This window comes from Musca autumnalis, unplaced genomic scaffold (assembly GCF_047663935.1).
Source record: "Musca autumnalis isolate F117 unplaced genomic scaffold, ASM4766393v1 scaffold_2, whole genome shotgun sequence".
In the NCBI taxonomy this organism is placed as follows: Eukaryota; Metazoa; Arthropoda; class Insecta; order Diptera; family Muscidae; genus Musca; species Musca autumnalis.
The window spans coordinates 252,945,330-252,967,752 of NW_027411755.1; the positions used below are offsets into that span (position 1 = coordinate 252,945,330).

Sequence of the window (22,423 nt, forward strand, 5' to 3'; positions counted from 1 at the left end):
TTCTCTAGTTTAGGAAAAAGAAAATTTCGTTTTGCAGAAAAGAAAAAGACTGTGAATTCGACGCTATTTTCTTTTAATGGACGTATTCGGGTTTTTTTAACCGACAGAAATGAAAGACTTCTTTCTTCGAGGGGACTTAAGCTGAAAACAGATACAACGTTTGACTAAAGTTTTGTGTCGTTTTGGCCGTTTTTACACTGTTGGACATGATGCCGAAAAATTCAAATTCATTTGAAATATATGCCGACAAACAGATAAACGCTGGACTTTAGTATCGTCGTCGCCCTGTTGTTGTTGTTTTTTTCTCGACGCCCAACGCAAAACTTTAATCAAACGTTGTATCTGTTTTCAGCTTTATTCTTCGTTGCAAACGCTTATAATAAGAAGGAATTAACAGTTGAAATCGAGTGGATTTCGTAAATGTATACCAAGCATCCGAATCAATTGGAAAGTTGGGGATGTTAAGATCACCAGCAGTAACCATATGCTATACACCATGGTACAATAATTTGGAAGGTAGGTCAGGTTCGAACAAATTAGCTCTGTTCCTTTACCTGCCTGAGGTTACCATTTCTTACCATTTTTAACCTGCAAAGCGTTCCTTTACTTTAACAAGCATACAATTTATATGAGACCAGTTCACCACTTTTACCATTTTTTGCCACTGTTACCATTTTTTAAAGTAAAGGAACAGACCAATTGTGAAAAACAAGGCCTGGGTGTATTTGCTTATTCTCTCAGAATTACCATAACTGAATATGCAACAGGTTGTACTATTTATTTGATATTTTGGATCATTAACTAAAAACGCTTAAAATGAATGGGAGGCTAAGTTTTCTTTACAGAGCCAGCTTCTGTATATGTTCAAAAGTTTCATCACAATGTTGTAATAAATACAAATAAAAAAAGTTGTAATAACAATTTTTATTTCGACGGAATTTTAATGTGTATAAAATATTTTGTCATAATTTTCAAAACCATACAAATACATACACAATTTGTGTATACTGATTTGAAAGAATAAGCAAACCAATAGAAAAAATTGTAATCAGCTGTTTGCTATGCCCTACCTTGTAATGACTCTACCATGCTATACACAATACAACATGAATCAAAGTGTGTCCCTTTAAGTAACACCAAGGTTTTACTAATTAAATTATTGTAGCAAAAATGTCAGCGTTTATACAAATAGGATACAAGCAATATTGATGTTAGATCAGCCAAACTTGTCAACAACATGAGAATAGCATTTTTATTTTCACTGTCTTAAGTTTCGGTACAGCTGTTACTATTTGGAAATACGGGAACACTTTTCTATCAACAACATTCTGGAGCATAGCTAAAGTGAGCTTTATTTTTACTCTAGTTCCCAGCCAAGAATTTTTGCCGATGGCTCTGATATCAGATTTTTTCCGATATTTTCTAACATTTTTTTCCGATTATTTTGCGAGTGCTCTGCACATTCTCTGAAGGGAAATTTTGATTTGTTTTCTTTCCGATTAATTTCCGAGTACTCTGCACATTCTCTGAAGGGAAATTTTATTTCTTTTTTCCGATTAGTTTCCGAGTACTCTGCACATAATCTGAAAAGAAATTTTGTTTCGTTCCTTTTTCTCACGAGCTAAATTCCCGACCTTCGGTTGAGAGTTCATCATCTACACGATTGATGTACACGCCTGCACGTTATCGTAACAACAGAGAATAACGAATTCAAATGAGAGCCATGTCAGCCATTGTTTAACAAAGACACATTACTCTCCCATTAATTCTCTCTCATTTATTTTGGACATCAATGATCTACAATCAACGGCAAGGGAAATTTCTATGTTTTGTTTGAATGCTGTAGCTTGTTTTTTAGTTATTTCGCAGCAGTTAAGTGAGTAAAACGTAGAGGAACAAGTTATTATGTATTTTAAAACAAAAGAAAATGGGAAGTTTTCATACACATTTTGTATTTTGTCTAGGGTATTATAATGAATACTACTATTAAACCCAATGTATAATGTTCAACAAATAAAGAAAATAATTATTGAGAAGTTCGTAGCAAACATCGGGAAATTTTCCGAATTTGTATAAATCAACAGAATTTTTCCGAATATCGCATCAAACATCCGATAATTTTCCGAATATCGGATCAAACATCCGATAATTTTCCACATTTCGGATCAAGCATCCGATTTTTTTTCGATATTCTGAAAAACAGTCATCCGATTTTCTGCCCATTTTCGAATGTTCTTTTAGAGTTTTGTCGGCAATTTTGCAGAGAAACGAAAATTCCCTCAAAATTTCCCTTTTTTCATGGTTTAATAATAAAGGTTAGCTAAAGCTGCCTGTCAATTTAAATTTTTTTCTTTCGACTGTTCCTAAAACGTCAAAACAATATACACAATCTTTGTATGTGTGTGTGATGTTTGAATAATATGATAACAATTTTAAAAACAATCGAATTCAATGATTTTCAAAATTGGTTTTAGAACATTTGTATAGAAGAAATCCTTCAGCTTATTATTGAAACAAACATTTTATCATATCCACAACTCGATTATGTGGAAGAACCGTGGCCCTTCATTCATTTTCGCGTTTTTTATAAAATGCTCAAAATTGGTATTTTGTAAACAAACCCACTTGTTGCCTTTTTGTTTACTAATTTTGAAGTTTTATGAATTCAGAAAAAACAAGGATTCTATAGATTTTTTTCATTTAAATCTACCTCTTTACTTATACCATGCCTTTTTTCATTTGAGTTTATTTTAGGAATTCGGAAAGAAAAATTCGGAAAATTATACATGCTTGTGTAAACACAATATAAGATGGTTGTAAAGTTTTCATCTGGCAATGCCGTCCATCAGCTGTTTGTGCTTGAGAAACGCCGATGTTTGTCGGCATATAATTTCCTTAATTTAATTGTTACAAAATGTTTTTGTTTTGGCAATGGGAACAAAAAAGCAAAGGTAAATTGTGTTTATATTGAAATTAACCATAAAAATGTCAAGTATTAATTATTTGTTGTAGGCCATGGCGTAAATTAGTTAAAAAGTTGCAACGAAAACGCAGAAGACAAAAGCTAGCAAAAGAAAGAGATCTGAAACTTGAACAAGGTAAGGTAAGCAGACGACATTCTTTCCTTGGCGTCCTAGGATGGCCCCCCGCGACTTATTTATCAACAAGTCAGACGCATTTAGTGAAATATTTCACGATTCTTAAAGGAGTTTCAGTGAACGGCATTTGGTAGGTAGACAGACCTTTTAAAGGGAAAAGAATGGATCCTTTTACAAGAAATGATAACCTGATTCGCTTGACGATATGTGCGGCTTTATTGTTGGTTATTGGTTTGTTTCAGTACTGCAAGAATCTACTCAATTTTTACTATTTTTTCCGATAACATAAAGGAAAAAATGTTATCGTAGTAAAATATAGTAGCTTCTTGCAGGTTCTGGAACAGCATATATGTTCATTACCTTCTAATTAAATTGTTGCTCTGTTCCAGAACCTGCAAGAAGCTACTATATTTTACTATAACATTTTTTTCTTTATGTTATCGGAAAAAATAATAAAAATGAGTATATCATGAGAAATGGCTGAAAGTAATTGTGACAAAACATTACTTGAATGAAACAATAACAAAAATTCTCGTTCTGTAAAAGACCTCTTCTATTAACATACCGCGAAATTCAATATGTCGGTATACCAAACTGTTTCGGTTTCATTACTTACTCCTAATTGTATATGATTGATAATATCCCATTACTCGCCTTCTGAGGGCTTTTTGGATATTATTAACATATACGAATGGGAGTATGTAATGAAACCAAAACCGCGGATACACTTGGTTTTGGGATCTGTCATTACAACAAAAGTTGAAATTGTATCCCATTTTTCGAAATGCTTTTTCTCGTTATTTTTGAAATTTTGCAAGAGCGTGTGTTTTAGTCGTATGTATTAGATTCAATCAAAAAATGAATTTTGATTTTTTTGAAGATACGTCTTCGGGCATTTATGGTGACGATATACGAATTGAGACCACTGTACCGTCCGTATGTTATTTGGGCTAAAACCACTCGTGCTTGTCCTGTCAGTTGGCGTTATTCTGATGTCAAACTCGGATATGGTTTGGAGCCTCTTTCAGCTTATGCTGGATAAGCTTCTATAATTGGAACACATATGGACGTGATATATACTATTAGGTTCCAATGATCGTTTCTATTCAGGTGGAGCTAACTAGCTGAGGCATATATACAGTTTATTAGAATGTCGCCTCGGATCGGATCGGATCCTGCAGTCTTATTTTTCTACAGTCGGCTTATTATTATCTTGGCTTCATTATCATTGCTGCAACAGGATAACAATTCTTTGAAAAGTTATCTTTCCATAACCCTGAAACGATATCGGTTGAAGTCCTCGGGACACAATAATGGATCTCATGACAGTTTGCTTCAAGTAAGCAATTGTTATTGTGTTGACATGCTATCGGTGCAAGTAGTTCTTTTATTTACACGCCATGTTGAACTGGATGCTAACTTTTCTGCAAGAAAGTATTGATACTTATCTATATTTGCACCTCGGATTGATTTTACGACCAATACGAACGATGACCATCTTTCATCTCGTGCTGCCCATTTCACTGTCGGATGTTTCGCTGTGGAAATTGCATTCTCCGGCAGTAAATTCGCCTAGGACAATTTTTATGTTTTGGTGAAGTCATCGATCAAATGCTCTTTCCAGGCTCTCGTATAATGTATCAGTCATCGGAATAATGGTTATGATGTATATATATATAATTTTTATTTGTTTCAGACAATTTTGAATGGGTCTAGCTTTGTCCGTCCGTCTGATCGTTCAACACGACAACTCTTGAAGGGTTTTACGGATTTGGTCTTAAATTTGAGTATAGTATTTTTTCCAAATAAAGATCATGTTCGAGGATGGACTATATCAGTCGATAAATTCTGTATACATCACCTACAAAGGGACAACATTTATTATCAAATTTATTATTAACCCAGATAAAGCCAGTGGTCGTTTAAACGCCACAAAAAATGGTTGCAAAAATTGACGTATAACACTGGGTTTTTCGAATATTTTTATGAGATTTTTTCCATTTTGTTATAATATTGTATGTTATCTGCCATGCCACGCTTTTCCACGCAATTGGCCTAATACCCAAGCTATTAAAAAAAAAATCGTAAATGTTAGAATCGTATAAAGTCAGGCATTTGTTAGGAATATATTAAGAGTATTTTCTCAATCAAAAACCAAGGGATTGCCATATAAGGATATACCTATATTACCATCCAAAGTTTTTGGCACTTTTAAAAGAAGGCCCGATTGCAGTGAATCTGTACTTTTTAGAGAAAAAAATTATTTCTTTATTAAAAATTCTTAAAAAGTCTCAAAAATATAATATTTATAAAAAAATTTAAGTTTTTCGAAAAAAAAATCTCGGCGCTAAGAACCGTTTTAGCATGGTTTTAAAATTGTTACCGTTGCAGTTCTTGCAATTCAGATTACAATAATATACATAATTATTTTCTTGGACCAAAAAAAAAATTACTGTTGACTACCCCCATTGTTCCAAATTTTGCACATTTCTTCCAGATAAAATTTGAGAATGAGCTTTATCGGTCCTTTTCTTCGGATACCTCCTAAACAAAAAGCTTAATACCGTTGAGGATTTCATTCATGTAGTATTTATTGGTTAAATCAATCAGTTTCTAGTACCCCCGCAACAAAAGAGGAAAATTTGTGATAGTACCCCTCTAACTTTGATACTACAATAAAAAAATCCCACAACAATTCCAGACTTGACAACGAGACATTTCTATCTTAGCCAAGAATAAAGCCTGATTTTATTTTTTTCTGCATTAAACTTGTCTCGACGAACTTGTTCCAACATTATGCCAATGGAGTATCTTCCAACCTATGAAAATGAGTTTTTAGCTTGCTGCCAAATCAAACTCACAATCGTTTTGTACAAGGCTATATTAGGATAAACATACTTACGCAATGATAACATCCATAGACTGAAATAAATAGAAACAGAATTAGTTTCAATGTAGTTTCATATCATCCGTTCAAAAATGGCGAAGTTATAAGCAAAGGAATTTTCGGAACAAAGACCCATATCCCGGAAAGTATGGACTTCCCCCAAAAGATCTTTATATTTTTGTAACTAGGATAAAAAGACAGACCTGTTTTAAAAATTTCATATTTTTCTGTTAGAGATAGTTTGCATTAACCATCAATGTCATATGTACCGAAATAAAAACATTTCATGTCTACCCACCAAGACAATCAGGAGACGTAATTTCACTGAAATGTGGGTGGTTTGGACGCAAAAAGTAAATGACTTAAGGAATATCTCCAATATTGCACATCGACTGTATGCTGGAAAATTTCAGCACATATGACACTGGTAACTAGTGTAAACTACCTCTAAGCTGGAAGAGTATTCAATTTGTTCCACATAAACGTACCTTTTGGTGGTTACATTCATATCTTCTTCTAACAGTTCGTTGATTATGTCCAATTAGAATTAAACGTATTGAAACACATCTTGGCTCTTTGGAAGCCCACAACTCGGGAAGTATAAATTTCCGCAACAAAAGCAATACATGGTTGGAATCGGGATAAATAGCACAATATGTGGTAATTTTTTCATAATTTTCTGCGGTGGGTCGGTAAAAGAAAAGGAGTTCCCACATCTTTTGAATAAACCACCTAGAAGGTCTTCAATTCACAAAACATTTATCAATATTGGTCTGTTCCAGAACTGCAAGAATCTACTAATTTTTACTATTTTTTCCGATAACATAAAGGAAAAAATGCTATCGTAGTAAAAAATAGTAGCTTCTTGCACGTTCTGGAACAGAGCATATATGTATTTGATTCAGACATTTTTTCCGAAATCTTTTTTTTTAACGCGCGTTATTTTATGTAAAATTAAAACGCATTCACGCCGAAAGTGCGGAAAGCTGTTGATTCTGATATAGCAAAAGAACAAGACACTCGCATAGTTATGGGGGCCAAAGAAAAACACATAGTTTCCGCGATATATCGGAATTACTTTTACTTCATTCTTCATTAATTTTCATTTTTTTTACAGAAAACTTCAAATAAACTACATAAGTTTGATTAAAATTGCACATTTGCAAAAAAAAATAATAACAACGACCGCTTTTTAAAACGTTTTGCAATTGAGTAGAGCGTATGGTATTGCCAACTCCAAAAAATTAAGAAAAGTGTTGCAATATGTTATTTTATAAAAATCGCTAAACAAATTAATTGCCATATTTTAGCCCTGTTCCTTTACGTTCAAGAATCTTCCAGTTTTACAACTTTTTACTCGAAAAGCGTTTCTTTACTTCAGACACAATACAATTCATATGGGAGCAGTTTTCAACTTTTACTACCTTTGCCGGTTTTACCATTTTCAGAAGTAAAGGAACAGACCATTTAATTGATATGCTCATTCCAATGTCTTGACTTATTCAAAATTATTGAAAAATAGCAGACCCGGATCCGCGTTGCTTGTCCATCATATTGATTTTTAATGACAACTTTTAATGGACTTTGGGGACTTCGGGGACTTCGGGCCCCAATTAAGAACATTTGATCGGGGCGCCGCCTCCGTTGTTTCAAAAAATAATTTGCAAGCCGATGCATTAATGCGTTAAACAAATATAGCGATTATAAAACAATAGGCCACCGAAATTTATTCCCTGACAATTTCAGAAAAATCAGTTCAGTAGTTTCTGTAGAAAAAAATTAATGGCCTGTTTCTCTAAGACGAATCGAATCCAAATTCGTTCGAATTACTACCAAACTCCTGTTGTTGTAGGAAATGTTTGTTTGACTGAAAATAAAAACAATTCAAATATTTTTCAAAAAACTGAAGTTTTGTAGTATTTCGAACGAATTTGTATTCGAATCGTCTTAGTGAAACATACCATAAGATTGAAAAAAGTGGACTTTGCATAAAAACCCAGCAAAATGTTTGTAGCCAATGAAGTAGTTGAATCATGAGTGCAAGTGATTTCGGACTACATCTTTTTACGTAAAGGAAGTCATGATTTTTACAAGGGCATGGTTCAGTGAGGGTACTGTCTAATTTGCTTCTTAAGTACACATTTTGCATTAATTCATAGTGAATAAATATACATTCCATGGAAAGTATTTTGAATTGATTTTTCGATTCATTTAAAATTTTATTCGCAAGCGAGGATATGGGAGAAGTTAACATCTATTAGGCAAGGATTTTTTACTGAGTTGTGGTAACTTTTAATTAATATTTATGGCATGTTTCTATAGGACGATTTGAATTAAAATTCGTTCAAATTACTACCAAACTCATGTTTCTGTAGAACATTTTTGTTTAAAAAACCGTACTTTGATAATAGTTCGATCTCAAATAAATCATTATAAAAAGTGACTGAGTGCAAAATCAAATACTTTTATTCTAGAAAGTTAGCTTTTATTACTCAAAAATACACAAAAAAAAAAAACATCTTAAAATCCTTCTTGCATAGAGTCATCTAAAATAGATTGCATTCTAGCTGCACCATGTCCTTGTAAAAATCATGACTTCATTCACGTAAAAGACATAGTCCCTTGCACTCATGATCCAACTATTGTTTTGGCTACAAACAAAGATAAAGCCTGACATTTTTTGCACCTATGATTATCTTTTTGGATACAAACATTTTGCTGAGTAATTAAAATACCATACAATAAATTGTTTTTTGTGTTCTTAAGAATTTTATTTGCAAAAAGTTATAAATGTAAACATTGCTAAAATGTGAAAATTTTATGAAATGGATTCAAATCGGACATTGTCAAAATGTGAAGAACGGAATGCATTTTGCATGACTCTGCGTGGACTGCTTCTAAAAAAACTATTCAATCACTACTTAACATAGAACAACTTCAAATAATTCAAATAATTTCGATTTAAGTTCATATAGGTCCACTCCTTCAGGTACCTCCCCCACAAAAGTTCAAAAATGTTCGGAAAAATTGTCCGCACGATAACTCTTGAAGGGAGTAACCGAATTAGTCCATACTTTGCACATCGTGAGATTTCTACCAGACTTAGATGAGGTTCTAATATGGACTCAATCGGCCCACTCCTTCGGGTACCCCCCACACAAAATTTCGGACAAGTTCATTTTAGGGCCTGCTCTCGAATCGCTTTGATTTTTGTTTACGCAAGTTGTATTCGCTGTCTTCTGCCCGCTGTAAGTTTCATTAGGGGCAAGTCCATACCTCCTGAGAAAATAGCCTGAAAGTTACAAAAAACCCTATGACACCGTGTGTAGTGATTGGAGCGCAAGATAACTCTCGAACGGATCTGCCGATTCGGTCCAAAATTTGGCTTTCGTAATATTTTTTTCCAAACTTAGTTCAAGTTCAAAGATGGATTATATCGGTCCACTCCTTCCAGTACCTCCCCCACAAAAGTTCGAAAATGTTCGGAAAATTTGTGCGTACAATTACTCTTGAAGGGAGTAACCGATTTGGTCCATACTTTGCACATTATGAAATTTCTACCAGACTTAGATGAGGTTCCAATATGGACTCAATCGGTAAACTCCTTCAGTTTAGGACCTGCTCTCGAATCGTCTTGGTTTTTGTTGTAACAGCTTGTATTCACTGTCCCCTATACGAAGGTACAAGTTTCCTCAAGGGCAAGTCCATATTACCTGAAAAAATAGCCTGAAAGTTGAAAAACAAACCCTATGACACAATGTTTATGGGTGGAAGCGCAAGATAATTCTCGAACGGAAATGCCGATTCCGGCCAAAATTTGCTCTTCGTAATATTGTTTCCAAACTTAGTTTAAGTTCGTAGATAAGCCATATCGGTCCACTCCTTCAGGTACCTACCCCACAAAAGTTCAAAAATATTCGGAAAAATTGTGCGCACGATAACTCTTGGTGGGATTGACCGATTTGGTCCATACTTTACACATTCTCATAATATCTACCAGATATAGATCAGGTTCGAATATGGACTATATTTGTCCACTCCATCCCGTACCTCCCACACAAATTTTGGATAAGTTCACTTTAAGACCTGCTATTAAATCACTTTGATTTTTGTTGAAGCAACTTACATTCGCTGCCTCAATTACGATGGTAAAAGTTGTTTCAGGGGCAAGTCCATACTTCTTGAGAAAACAGCCCCAAGGTCTATGTCGGTCCATTCCTTTAAGTACCTTTTCCGCAAAATTTTTGGAACTTTAAACGTAATCAACATTTTTGTCAGTTGATACGACCAAAATTTTGAAACCCCCTAAATACATAAGTTTTTTTGTGAAAAAAGTGTTTCAATTTGCACAGGCTGAGGGTATATCTCTGTCGGCAAAGCCGACTGATACTTTTTTACTTGTTATTTATATAGGTATAGGTATAGTATGGTATGGCACCCGTCTTGTACGTTGAAGGTCGTGGGTTCGATTCCCAGGCCAAGCAACATCAAAAATTTCAGCGGTGGCAAAATACCCCTCAGTAATGTTGGCGACATTTCCTGAGTATTTCAGCCATGTAAAACTTCTCTACAAGTGGTGTCTTAAAACGCGCCATTATTCTTCGCAGGCACCTGTTTATGAAGACTTGCAGCGATTTAACCTCATTTGTCGCTGCGTTCCAGGTTTCACATCCATACAAAACTACAGATTTAACATTCGAGTTAAATAACCTCAATTTTGTTTGCCTGGAGATAATTTGGGAGAGCCACACGCTTTCCAATGCACCAAAGGCGCTACGTCCTTTTTTGACTTGATGTACTATATCTTCCTTACTTCCACCATTGCCATTTATTTTGCTCCCAAGATATATGAAGGAGCTAACAGTTTCAATTTCTTTACCGTCAATGGTAATGTTTGATGTCATTGCAGTGTTAATGCACATCACCTTAGTTTTCCCAATATTTATCTTCAGCCCGGCTCTAGCTACATAGCAGTGTATTAGGGTAACCCTAGTACTACCACATAAAATGCAACAATCTGGCAGCATCATAGCAGTGTTGCATGCATCAGTAGTTTAAGTTATTATCTCTCTCTACTCATTGTCAGTACACAGTCAAGTAGTTACTTTGCAACCACCAATTAATAGACATCTCATCTGTACATATTTCGTCATATTTCATTGTTCTTCATAATTGATACTTTATTTCAACTCATAAAACAACTTAAAGTTTTATTCAATAAATGAATTGATTGTTATGTTTAAACACCGTCTTTCATTCAATCGACCACCTCCGTAAGAACATAACAATTTGGCGACGAGGATTGTGAATTGAAAACAGCACTCAGTAACAAAAGGAATTTCACAATTTCATCAGAACTTTCAACAAGGCTGCGTAGTAACATCAAGACATCGCCCACAATAAAAGTTGTGGCAGGAAGATTTTCAAGGAACTGAACACAGGCGCAAGTTCATCAGGAATATTCTAACAAGAATTTTCAAGAAATCTTCAGCGATCAACACTCACACAAACAACAGTTTGCAGTCTCACATATACAGAATTTTTTTTTCAGCTCAACACACTCACCATTACAACGTTGGGAATTGCATCATTTTTGCTGTACACACATACAGACATACGACGGCAGCGTCTCTAACAAAAATTCGTAACGGCTGAAAACACAGACACTAGAAAAATCTAGACATGTCGGAACAAGCGAATATTGTGAAATTACTTGCACAACAGCAAGAACAAATTGCGAATCAACAGGATTTGCTCAACAAACTCACACAAATCATTGCTGGACAACAAGGTGCAAACACAGTTTCATCATCAATTCCAGGTGAATCATCAGTGGCAAAAGCCCACCTCATGGAATCTTTAGCTAATTCCATGACGGATTTTCACTATGAGCCTGACAGTGGTTTATTATTTGAATCGTGGTACAATCGTTTTAAACACATCTTCGAAAGGGAAGCAAGTGCACTGGACGATGCAGACAAAAGGTGTGTACGATAACCCAATAATTTGTACAAATTCGTACAAATTTTTGCTGAATGCTGTTCGATAACAAAATTATCCAGCAAAAGAGAGCGAGTTTGGAGAGATTTTTGGAGAGTTTTGTGACTGAGAACTTGCAAATTTTTGCTGGGAAAATTTGTCCCGCAAAAATTTGCAAGTCTGATCAGCTGACTTTTAATCACATGTTCAATGTAAACAAATCGAAATGTTAACATTTTCGACCAAGAAAATTTCACGATTGCACATTTTTTTAGATTCTAAAGCGTTGTGGATAGGATTAAAGCATTAAATAAGTAAAGTGCAATTTTAAAATTTATGTTTTTGTTCCGTTTGGTTTAAAATATCAAAAGAAACAAAAACAAATTTCATACATTTTCGGAAACAGCTGACTTTCTTGCAAGTTCCTGCAAAATGCTGTTCGATAACTTTCTGCAATTTTTCTTGCTTGAGAGAGTAAAATTCAATGAGAGAGGTTGCTGGAACTGACTGAGTAATTATTGCTGGGAAAGTTATCGTACACACCTAAAGTAGGACTTTTGTGGAGAAAAATGTGCAATCACATTCATGAACGATTCAAGAATTTCGTGTTACCAAAACAACCTCAAGAACTTTCATTGGCAGACACAATCAAGCATCTTACAAGACTATTTGGCAGAACAGAAACACAAGTAAGTCTACGATACAAGTGTCTCCAAATCACAAAGATGGAAAATGAAGATTTTAAAGAATACGCCAGTCGTGTCAATCTTCAGTGTGAACTTTTTAAACTGGATGACTTAACTACAGACCAGTTCAAGTGTTTAATTTTCATACTTGGTCTTAAATCATCACAAGACAGTGACATCAGAATCCGTTTATTACGGCATCTCAATGAAAGTAAGGAAGTAGTCAACTTAGAAAAGCTAGTTGATGAAACACAAAGCATTTTGGACTTGAAAAGTGACACAGCACTAATTGAGGGGAGCCAAAAACAGTGCAACAAAATTGGTAAGCCTCAACAAAAACAAAAGATACCAAAAACAGCATGTTGGTATTGTGGAGATATGCATTATGCAAAACATTGCCCCTACTCCAAGCACAAGTGTACCAAATGTCAACAGATTGGTCACAAAGATGGTTTTTGCAACAGCATGCACAGGCAGAGCAAATCAAAACACAACAACAACAAACCTCAACAGACCATAAACCATTATTAGCCATATTTGGGTCTAAAAAAGGCATACCTGTTTATACAGCGAATAGACTTCAAAGATGGGCGCTAATTCTACTTGGTTATGATTTTGACATCAAGTATACGAACACTCAAGACTTCGGACATGCCGATGTTCTCTCAAGGCTTATAAAATCTCACGAGAAACCTTCAGATGATTTCATAATAGCATCAATCAGCTTTGAGCAGGACATACAAAAAGATTTAAATGAATCAATATCAAAATTTCCAGTAACAAATGCTATGATTGCAGAAGAAACAAAATCTGATAAAGTTTTTCAGAAAATTTTATCATACATGGAAAAAGGATGGCCTGAAAAACAAAATCAAGTGGACCAACAAGTAGCACCTTATTTCAAACATAAGGATGAATTATCACAGGTTGACGGATGTCTACTTTTAAATTCAAGAATAATCATTCCACAAAAATTCAGGAAGAAAATTTTAACTCAACTTCATCGTGGACATTTCGCAATTGAAAAATGCAAAACGCTCGCAAGGAGTTATGTCTATTGGCCCAACATAGACAAAGATATTGAAGACTACGTCAAAAGATGTCAAAATTGTCAATTAGTATGTAAAAATCCAGTCAAGACAGACTTATCATCATGGCCATTAACAACAAGACCGCTAGAACGAGTTCACATCGACTACGCTGGTCCAATTAAAGGATTTTACTATCTCTTAATAGTGGATGCATACTCAAAGTATCCAGTCATTTATCAAACATCGTCAATCACAGCTACGTCTACAATCAAATTAATGAACGAATACGTTTCACAATTCGGAAACCCGGAGCAGCTCGTGTCAGACAACGGAACACAGTTCTGTTCTAACAATTTTGAGCAATGGTGCAAGGAAAGAGTCATTCAACATACACGCACAGTTCGTTTTCATCCCAGCTCAAACGGACAAGCCGAAAGGTTTGTTGACACTTTCAAAAGATCACTCAAAAAAATGGAAGGGGAAGGAACGATACCGGAAATACTTTGCAAGTTTCAAGAAGTATACAGATCTATGCCAAACGTAAATTCACCAAATGGTTCATCACCTGCAGAAGCATTTCTAGGACGCAAAATGAGAACCATATTCGACGCTCTTAGAAAGCCTTCAATATCAGCTCTGGAAAGAAACGAGAAAATGGAAAATCAGTATAATGCCAAACACGGAACTAAGCCTAAATCGTTCAAGCCAGGAGATTTAGTATATGCAAAAGAGTTCCGTCACAACAAATCAGAATGGGTTCCTGGAGAAATAATCAACAGAACAGGTACAGTCACTTACGACACAGCAATATGGGTCGGAAGTCGCAAAAAGTTAATCAAGGCTCATGCAGATCAACTTCGAACAAGATTAGCAGATGAGGTTCCTCCATCATCAGACAACGCATTACCTCTTGATATATTACTTCAAGACTTCAACATTCAATTGCCTACTACGGATTATACAGCATCACAACAGTCAAGTGAAGATTTCATTACTCCACCAAGTTCACCCATCATCAACTATCAACCAAGAAGGATCACACAGAGAAGACAGCCAGTTGAAGTAATATCCAGAAGCCCGGTTCAAACTTAAAAGGGGAGATATTAGGGTAACCCTAGTACTACCACATAAAATGCAACAATCTGGCAGCATCATAGCAGTGTTGCATGCATCAGTAGTTTTAAGTTATTATCTCTCTCTACTCATTGTCAGTACACAGTCAAGTAGTTACTTTGCAACCACCAATTAATAGACATCTCATCTGTACATATTTCGTCATATTTCATTGTTCTTCATAATTGATACTTTATTTCAACTCATAAAACAACTTAAAGTTTTATTCAATAAATGAATTGATTGTTATGTTTAAACACCGTCTTTCATTCAATCGACCACCTCCGTAAGAACATAACACAGTGAATGCTTTGTAAGTTTGCGGTATGTGGGAATGCTTGTGTGTGAGCAGGCATATATCATTAGCATAGTCGAGGTCTAGCAGTCTTCCTTGTATCCCCCATTGTATCCCGCATGAGTTTCTCATCGCACAGCAGTGGAGAGAGAACACACAATTGCCTTACTCCTGCGTTTATGCTGATTTTATCGCTTAGCTGGGATTCGTGTAGGATTCGGCACGTGGCATTATCATACAGGGCTTTTACGAGGTTAATCAACTTTGCCGGAATTCCTTTGCAAACCATAGCGCTCCAGATTGCATCGTGGGATATGGTGTCGAATGCTCGTTCAAAGTCGATGAATCCCAGATCCAGCGGGGATCTCCATTCAACAGACTGCTCTACTGTACACTTTGTGTACTCGCTTGTGAGGGAAGATGGTTCCGCCTATACATAGGTTGTTGGTAGTGTACATCTCAGTGAATAATTTGCCATTTTCGGTAAGAGATATCTCCAGTCCATTACGACCCATAATGTTTTCAATTATTCTATTATTTATAAATATTTGCAAGAACTCATATTCTTTTGATTAAAAATATATATAAAGCAGTGTTACTCCATTATTCGGGAAAATCGATTATCCGTAATGCCTCCGGTCCCGACCATTACAGATAATCGAGGTTCGACTGTACGACACCGAGAAGTTAGCGGAATTGTAGGATCATTGACTGGGGAATTCAAAGGTAGCAACATCTTCGCTTTCCAGCTATTAGTAAATTGCATATTACTCTCATGAAAAAGGAGATCGTGCTACTTTGGTGTTGTCTATGCTCTAAAACGACATTTCCCCTCCATCAATAGCCTAAGGAAATTACTATTTGCTTGGTACAGTCCAAAATTGACGCCAATTTTTAAGTAACATACACCAATATGAAACCTTTTTTCATAATGTTGTTTTCATTTCATTTCAGAGGAATTAGAAAAACTCAAAGATCCCGCCTATCAACAGTGGTTAGAGTATCAAGAACAAACGGAAGAAATGAAACGACAAGCCGAAGAGCAACAAAACAAAGAACTCGAAGCCTTGTGGTTGCTACGAGAAAATCTTGCCCAAAAACAATTTCAAAATGAAAAAGAAAAACGTTTGGCTGAAGAAAAAGCCAAGGCGGAACTCCTTGACATGCAGTTCAAACAACTTCAAGCACAAGAAGCAATTTTACAAAAACAACGTGAAATAATTGAAAAACAGACAGAAGAAGCTGCGAAATATTTGGCGGAAATAGCTTTCGAGTGTCAGCAGTATTTGGAAAATCCAGGAATGAAAACACCTACTAAACTAAAAATTTTATGTGAATCACGTCCTGGCCAAAGACATTGCGAGTTCTATAAGAAAACCCACTGTTGTCGTTTCGGAGCTGCTTGTGGTCTGAATCATATACGGCCAATGTTGTCTCGGGTTATTGTTATAAGGAATTTCTTTCAACATGCCCTATTCGAAAAGAGGGTACATAAAGCGGATGACCGGCAGCTGGAATTTAGTGAGGAGGATTTGCAAAAAGATTATTTCGAATTTTGCACCGATGTATGGCCTGAATTGGAACAATTTGGTAAAATAATAAATTTTCGTACAACCCGAAATCGTCATCCAAGGGGTGGGCATGTTTTTGTGGAATATGAGGAAAAGAGGTAGAGTTTTTTAATGTTCACAAATATTATTAAAACAGTTGTTGTCTCTTTTAGGTGCGCCTTGAAGGCTTTTACAAATCTACAAAATCGTTACTATGGTGGCCGACAATTGAGTGTGGAATTTAGTCATGTAACATATTGGCGTAGTGCTCTCTGTGGTAGGCTCATAAAGTATCCTTTTTAAAACAAAAGGCTGAAATGTTTAAAGAAAATATTAAAAAATAGCTTAAACATTTTCATGATGATATTTTTTCCTTGACTCACTTTTTGTTTTAAGGTTTGGCGCTTGGGCGCAAATGCAATAAAGGCGATAAGTGCAATTATTTACATATTTTTGCAAATCCAGAAAATAAATATAATACTAAACTGGAGAAAATTGGAAAGCCAAAAGGTAGCACAACCACCAACCTAAACTCAACGTCAAAGGGGTATAATTCAAATCGAAACAACTTTTATTAAAATTCATTTTAAAAAACGCCTCTTTATATTTCAGTGACAACTTTGAACGGGGTACATCTTCAAGTTCCCGGCGTAATTGGCGTTGGTCTGAAAGTCCTGAATTGGAAGTACCACCACCAACAACTAATACCTCAGAGCAAGAAATGCCCACAAGCTCCAGAAAAGCAGACGGAAAGGATAAACAAAAGAGTCCTATTGTTATTATTTCCTCATCATCTTCCGACGACGAAGAAGATACAAAATCAAATATTCAAATAAAATCTGAAAAAGTTTCCACAACAACAAAACAAAAAGCAATACCACACCCTAGTCCTAAGCAAGAATCTCCCAAACAAATCCCAGAATCTCATAAAAAAGCACAAACCACTAAACGCAATCATCCGCAAAGCAGCAACGACATGATCATGATTTCATCAACCAGTGAAGATGATTCAGATATAATTTTAATTGATAATAAGACACCTCATAGAAGTTCACGTAAAGACAAATCTACCTATAAGCATAAATATCATAAGAGAAAATCTTCACGTGATTCATCAGCCTCAAGCAGCCGTTCTAGCTCAGCTTACAGCTGCTAGTTTGTCTTGCAAAATACCTAAAATTCAAGAAACCTTTTATAGAGTGCCATAAGTCTAATAATGTAAGTATAGAAAGTAGATCTTGCCAAAGAATATCACCACCTACACTAACGTAGTACTTGAAATACAAAAACGAAAGTGGATATCTATTTTTTATAATAAAATTTGGTGTTTAAACAAAGAAAATTATTGCTCGTCGTTATGTTGTCATTTTAAAACAAATTTGCGAAATTTGTTTTAACAAAGTTTAACAACAGCAATGTGGATAATTATGTTAACCTTGACTGGGATTAAGACAATGTTTATGTAGATCAGAAGAATTCTTCCATCAATGTGGGTATTTTATCCACCAACATGGATAACATTGGCGAATACAATGTAAACCACCAACATGGATAATTTACGTGGATTGTGGATAAATTTATCTACCATTGTGGATAATTTTATCCACCATTGTGGATGATTTTATCCACCATTGTGGATAAGGTTATCCCCTATTGTGCATAATTGCGAATAATTTTGTCTAATATTGTGGATAATTTAATCTGCCATTATGGATTAGTTTATCCATCAACGTAGATAAGTTAAGCCACCATTGACGATAATTTTATCCACCATTGTGTACAATTTTTTCCAACATTGTGTATAATTGTATCCACCATTGTGCATATTTTTATCCACCATTGTGGATATTTTTAACCACCATTGTGGATATTTTTATTCGCCATTGTGGATATTTTTATCCACCATTGTGGATATTTTTAACCACCATTGTGGATAATTTTATCCACCATTGTGGATATTTTTATCCACCATTGTGGATATTTTTGTCCACCATTGTGGATATTTTTAACCACCATTGTGGATATTTTTATTCGCCATTGTGGATATTTTTATCCACCAGGACAGGTTTATCCTTCTCTGTGGATACGTTTATATTTCCTGTGGATAAGGTTATCCACCATTGTGGATAATTTTGTTCACTTTTGTGGAGAATTTTACCCAATTGTGGACAACTTTATTTTATTTACCATTGCAGATACGTTTATCCACTATTGTGGATAATTTTATCCACCATTGTGGATACTTTTATTCACCATTGTGGATATTTTTATCCACCATTGTGGATATTTTTAACCACCATTGTGGATAATTTTATCCACCATTGTGGATATTTTTATCCACCATTGTGGATATTTTTGTCCACCATTGTGGATATTTTTAACCACCATTGTGGATATTTTTATTCGCCATTGTGGATATTTTTATCCACCAGGACAGGTTTATCCTTCTCTGTGGATACGTTTACCCAACATTGTGGACAATTTTATCCACCACTGTGGATAATTTTATCCAACACTGTGGATAATTTTATCCACCACTGTGGATAATTTTATCCACCACTGTGGATACGTTTATCCGCTATTGTGGATAATTTTATCCACCATTGTGGATAATATTACCCAACATTGTGGGCAATTTTATTTACCATTGTGGATAATTTTATTTACCATTGTGGATAATTTTATTTACCATTGTGGATAATTTTATTTACCATTGTGGATAATTTTATTTACCATTGTGGATAATTTTATTTACCATTGTGGATACGTTTATCCACTATTGTGGATATTTTTATTCGCCATTGTGGATATTTTTATCCACCACTGTGGACAGGTTTATCGTTCTCTGTGGATACGTTTATTTACCATTGTGGATACGTTTATCCACTATTGTGGATAATTTTATCCACCATTGTGGATAATTTTGCCCAACATTGTGGACAATTTTATCCACCACTGTGGATAATTTTATTTACCATTGTGGATACGTTTATCCACTATTGTGGATAATTTTATCCACCATTGTGGATAATTTTACCCAATATTGTAGATAATTTTATTCACCATTGTTGATAAGTTTACCATTGTGGATGCGTTTATCCACTATTGTGGATAATTTTATCCACCACTGTGGATAATTTTATTTACCATTGTGGATAATTTTATCCACCATTGTGTATAATTTTATTTACCATTGTGGATAATTTTATCCACCATTGTGGATATTTTTATCCACCATTGTGGATATTTTTATTCGCCATTGTGGATATTTTTATCCAACAGGTTTATCCTTCTCTGTGGATACGTTTATCCACTATTGTGGATAATTTTATCCACCATTGTGGATAAGTTTACCATTGTGGATACGTTTATCCACCATTGTGGATAATATTACCCAACATTGTGGGCAATTTTATCCACCACTGTGGATAATTTTATTTACCATTGTGGATAATTTTATCCACCATTGTGGATATTTTTATCCACCATTGTGGATATTTTTATTCGCCATTGTGGATATTTTTATCCACCACTGTGGACAGGTTTATCCACTATTGTGGATAATTTTATCCACCATTGTGGATAATTTTACCCAACATGGTGGACAATTTTATCCACCACTGTGGATAATTTTATCCACCACTGTGGATACGTTTATCCACTATTGTGGATAATTTTATCCACCATTGTGGATAATTTTACCCAACATTGTGGACAATTTTATCCACCACTGTGAATAATTTTATCCACCACTGTGGATAATTTTATCTACCATTGTGTATACATTTATCCACTATTGTGGATAATTTTATCTACCATTGTGTATACGTTTATCCACTATTGTGGATAATTTTATCCACCATTGTGGATAATTTTACCCAATATTGTGGATAATTTTATTCATTGTGGATAAGTTTACCCTCCAACGTCGATAAATTTATTTGCCTTGTGGATAATTTTATCCACCATTGTGGATGACTTTATCTGCCATTTTGGATAATTTTATCTACCATTGTGGATAATGTTATCCCCTATTGTGGATAATTGCGAATAATTTTGTCTAACATTGTGGATAATTAATTATGCCATTATGGATTAGTTTATCCACCAACGTAGATAAGTTAAGTCACCATTGACGATAATTTTATCCACCATTGTGTATAATTGTATCCACCATTGAGGATAATTTTATCCACCATTGTGTATATTTTTATCCACCACTGTGGATAATTTTATTTACCATTGTGGATACGTGTATCCATTATTATGTTTATCCACAAACGTGGATAAGTTTATCCACCAACGCGAATAAATTTATTCATAGTTCTATATAACTTTCCCACCATTATGGATAACTTTATCCACCAAGTGTTTAATTTCTTCCACAAATTTTATAATTTTATCCACCTCCGTGGATAGTTTTATCCATCAATATGGATAAAGCGAACCAGCAATTTTATCTAGAAGTCTGGGTAATTATATCATTGTACGTAGAACTTCTCGGAACCACAAGCAATTTTTCGCGTTGTTCGAGGGTTACCTGTCAGTTTTGCCGCAATCGTAACTTGTTTGCGGGTTTTAGTTCCTTGATGGAGATGTGGTGGAGACCGCACAAAAAAATGATGTGGTGGTAAACTTCAAGTACGGCTTAGATTGTTTTCTAAAGTTAATTGAAAATTTATTAAAATTTGTCTATAAAATACACCACACCCTCCCTGAAGCAATGTTTAGTGTTCTGAAAATATGAAGTGGTGCTGGTCCTACTGCTGGTTGTTGCTTATCTTCTTCGCTACTGATGCGCAAGCCAAACGGTATGGAGCTTATCAAGGATATGGATCACATCAATTACAGCAACGATATGGTGGCGGCTCTGGTGAGGATTTTTTCGATTCGGATAATTGGAATTGGCAGTGGCATGAAGAAGATTACCTCGTTAAAAATTGGCAGAGGAAATGTTCTAAATTTAAATTTGGTAATTCAGCAAGAAGTTTCATAGCCAATGGAGTGCCGGCGGAAATGGAAAAGTTTCCCTATCTGGTGGGTTTGTTGTTGTTTGATTCGCCCAGAATTTTCCAGTGTGGCGGTTCATTAATATCAACCAAATTTGTATTGACGGCTGGACATTGTTTGCTGAGGTAAGACGCCAGGAAAGTAAATTTAATATCTGATAAAAAATTGTTTTCGTTTTAAAGTGCACGTGAAGGTCGCGTGTTTGTGGGCTCCTATATCTATGCCAATACTGCTTCAGCCGAAAAGGTTTACAACGTTACCCGCTCCAATTTCATTATCAATGAACGTTATGATGGACGTAATGGTTTTTTGGATGATATTGCCTTGATTTATTTAAAGGAACCTGTAACCTTATCGGCCAGAGTAAAAATTATACCACTGGCTCCGAGTTTTTTTAATGCGGAATTCTTACAAAATGAATTGGTAACAGCTGCTGGTTGGGGTCGTACTTCAGATAAAAGCAGCTCCTTTAACACCAAATTGTATTATGTCATCACTCCGGTGTTGGATTATGAGAAATGTATGTGTTATTTTTTACCCGGTTTGGTTAATCGTCGCAAACATTTGTGTGCCGATGGTACGGGAGGGCGTGGCGGCTGTGATGGCGATTCTGGAGGACCGTTGGTGTATAATTTCCGAGGTATGGATTATTTGGTTGGTGTTACCTCATTCGGCAGTGCTGGAGGTTGTGAAATTGGCCATCCGACCGTTTATACAAAAGTCACCAATTATTTGGATTGGATACATAAGAAGACGGGGATTCGGGGGACGTAG

General features: G+C 35.3%; 2 protein-coding genes across 4 annotated transcripts; both read left to right on the forward strand.

Moving 5' to 3' along the window:
• Positions 1-2,831: 2,831 nt before the first annotated feature.
• On the forward strand, positions 2,832-17,981 carry LOC141395483 (uncharacterized). Of its 3 annotated transcripts, none has more exons than XM_073971454.1 (6): positions 2,832-2,951; positions 3,013-3,098; positions 16,044-16,758; positions 16,813-16,916; positions 17,036-17,186; positions 17,252-17,981. In XM_073971454.1, the coding sequence occupies exons 1-6, from the start codon at positions 2,932-2,934 to the stop codon at positions 17,793-17,795; spliced, it is 1,620 nt and encodes a 539-aa protein (XP_073827555.1). In that variant the 5' UTR covers positions 2,832-2,931; the 3' UTR covers positions 17,796-17,981. The 3 variants fall into 3 exon arrangements, with proteins under 3 accessions (XP_073827555.1, XP_073827556.1, XP_073827557.1); XM_073971455.1 differs by having other exon boundaries at positions 2,838-2,951; positions 3,013-3,103; XM_073971456.1 differs by lacking the exons at positions 2,832-2,951; positions 3,013-3,098 and adding an exon at positions 11,089-15,572.
• A 2,812-nt stretch (positions 17,982-20,793) lies between these two features.
• Positions 20,794-22,423, forward strand: LOC141392570 (brachyurin). The gene is made up of 2 exons (XM_073965503.1): positions 20,794-21,774; positions 21,832-22,423. Exons 1-2 carry the CDS (start codon positions 21,383-21,385, stop codon positions 22,421-22,423), a joined length of 984 nt encoding a protein of 327 aa, XP_073821604.1. The 5' UTR covers positions 20,794-21,382.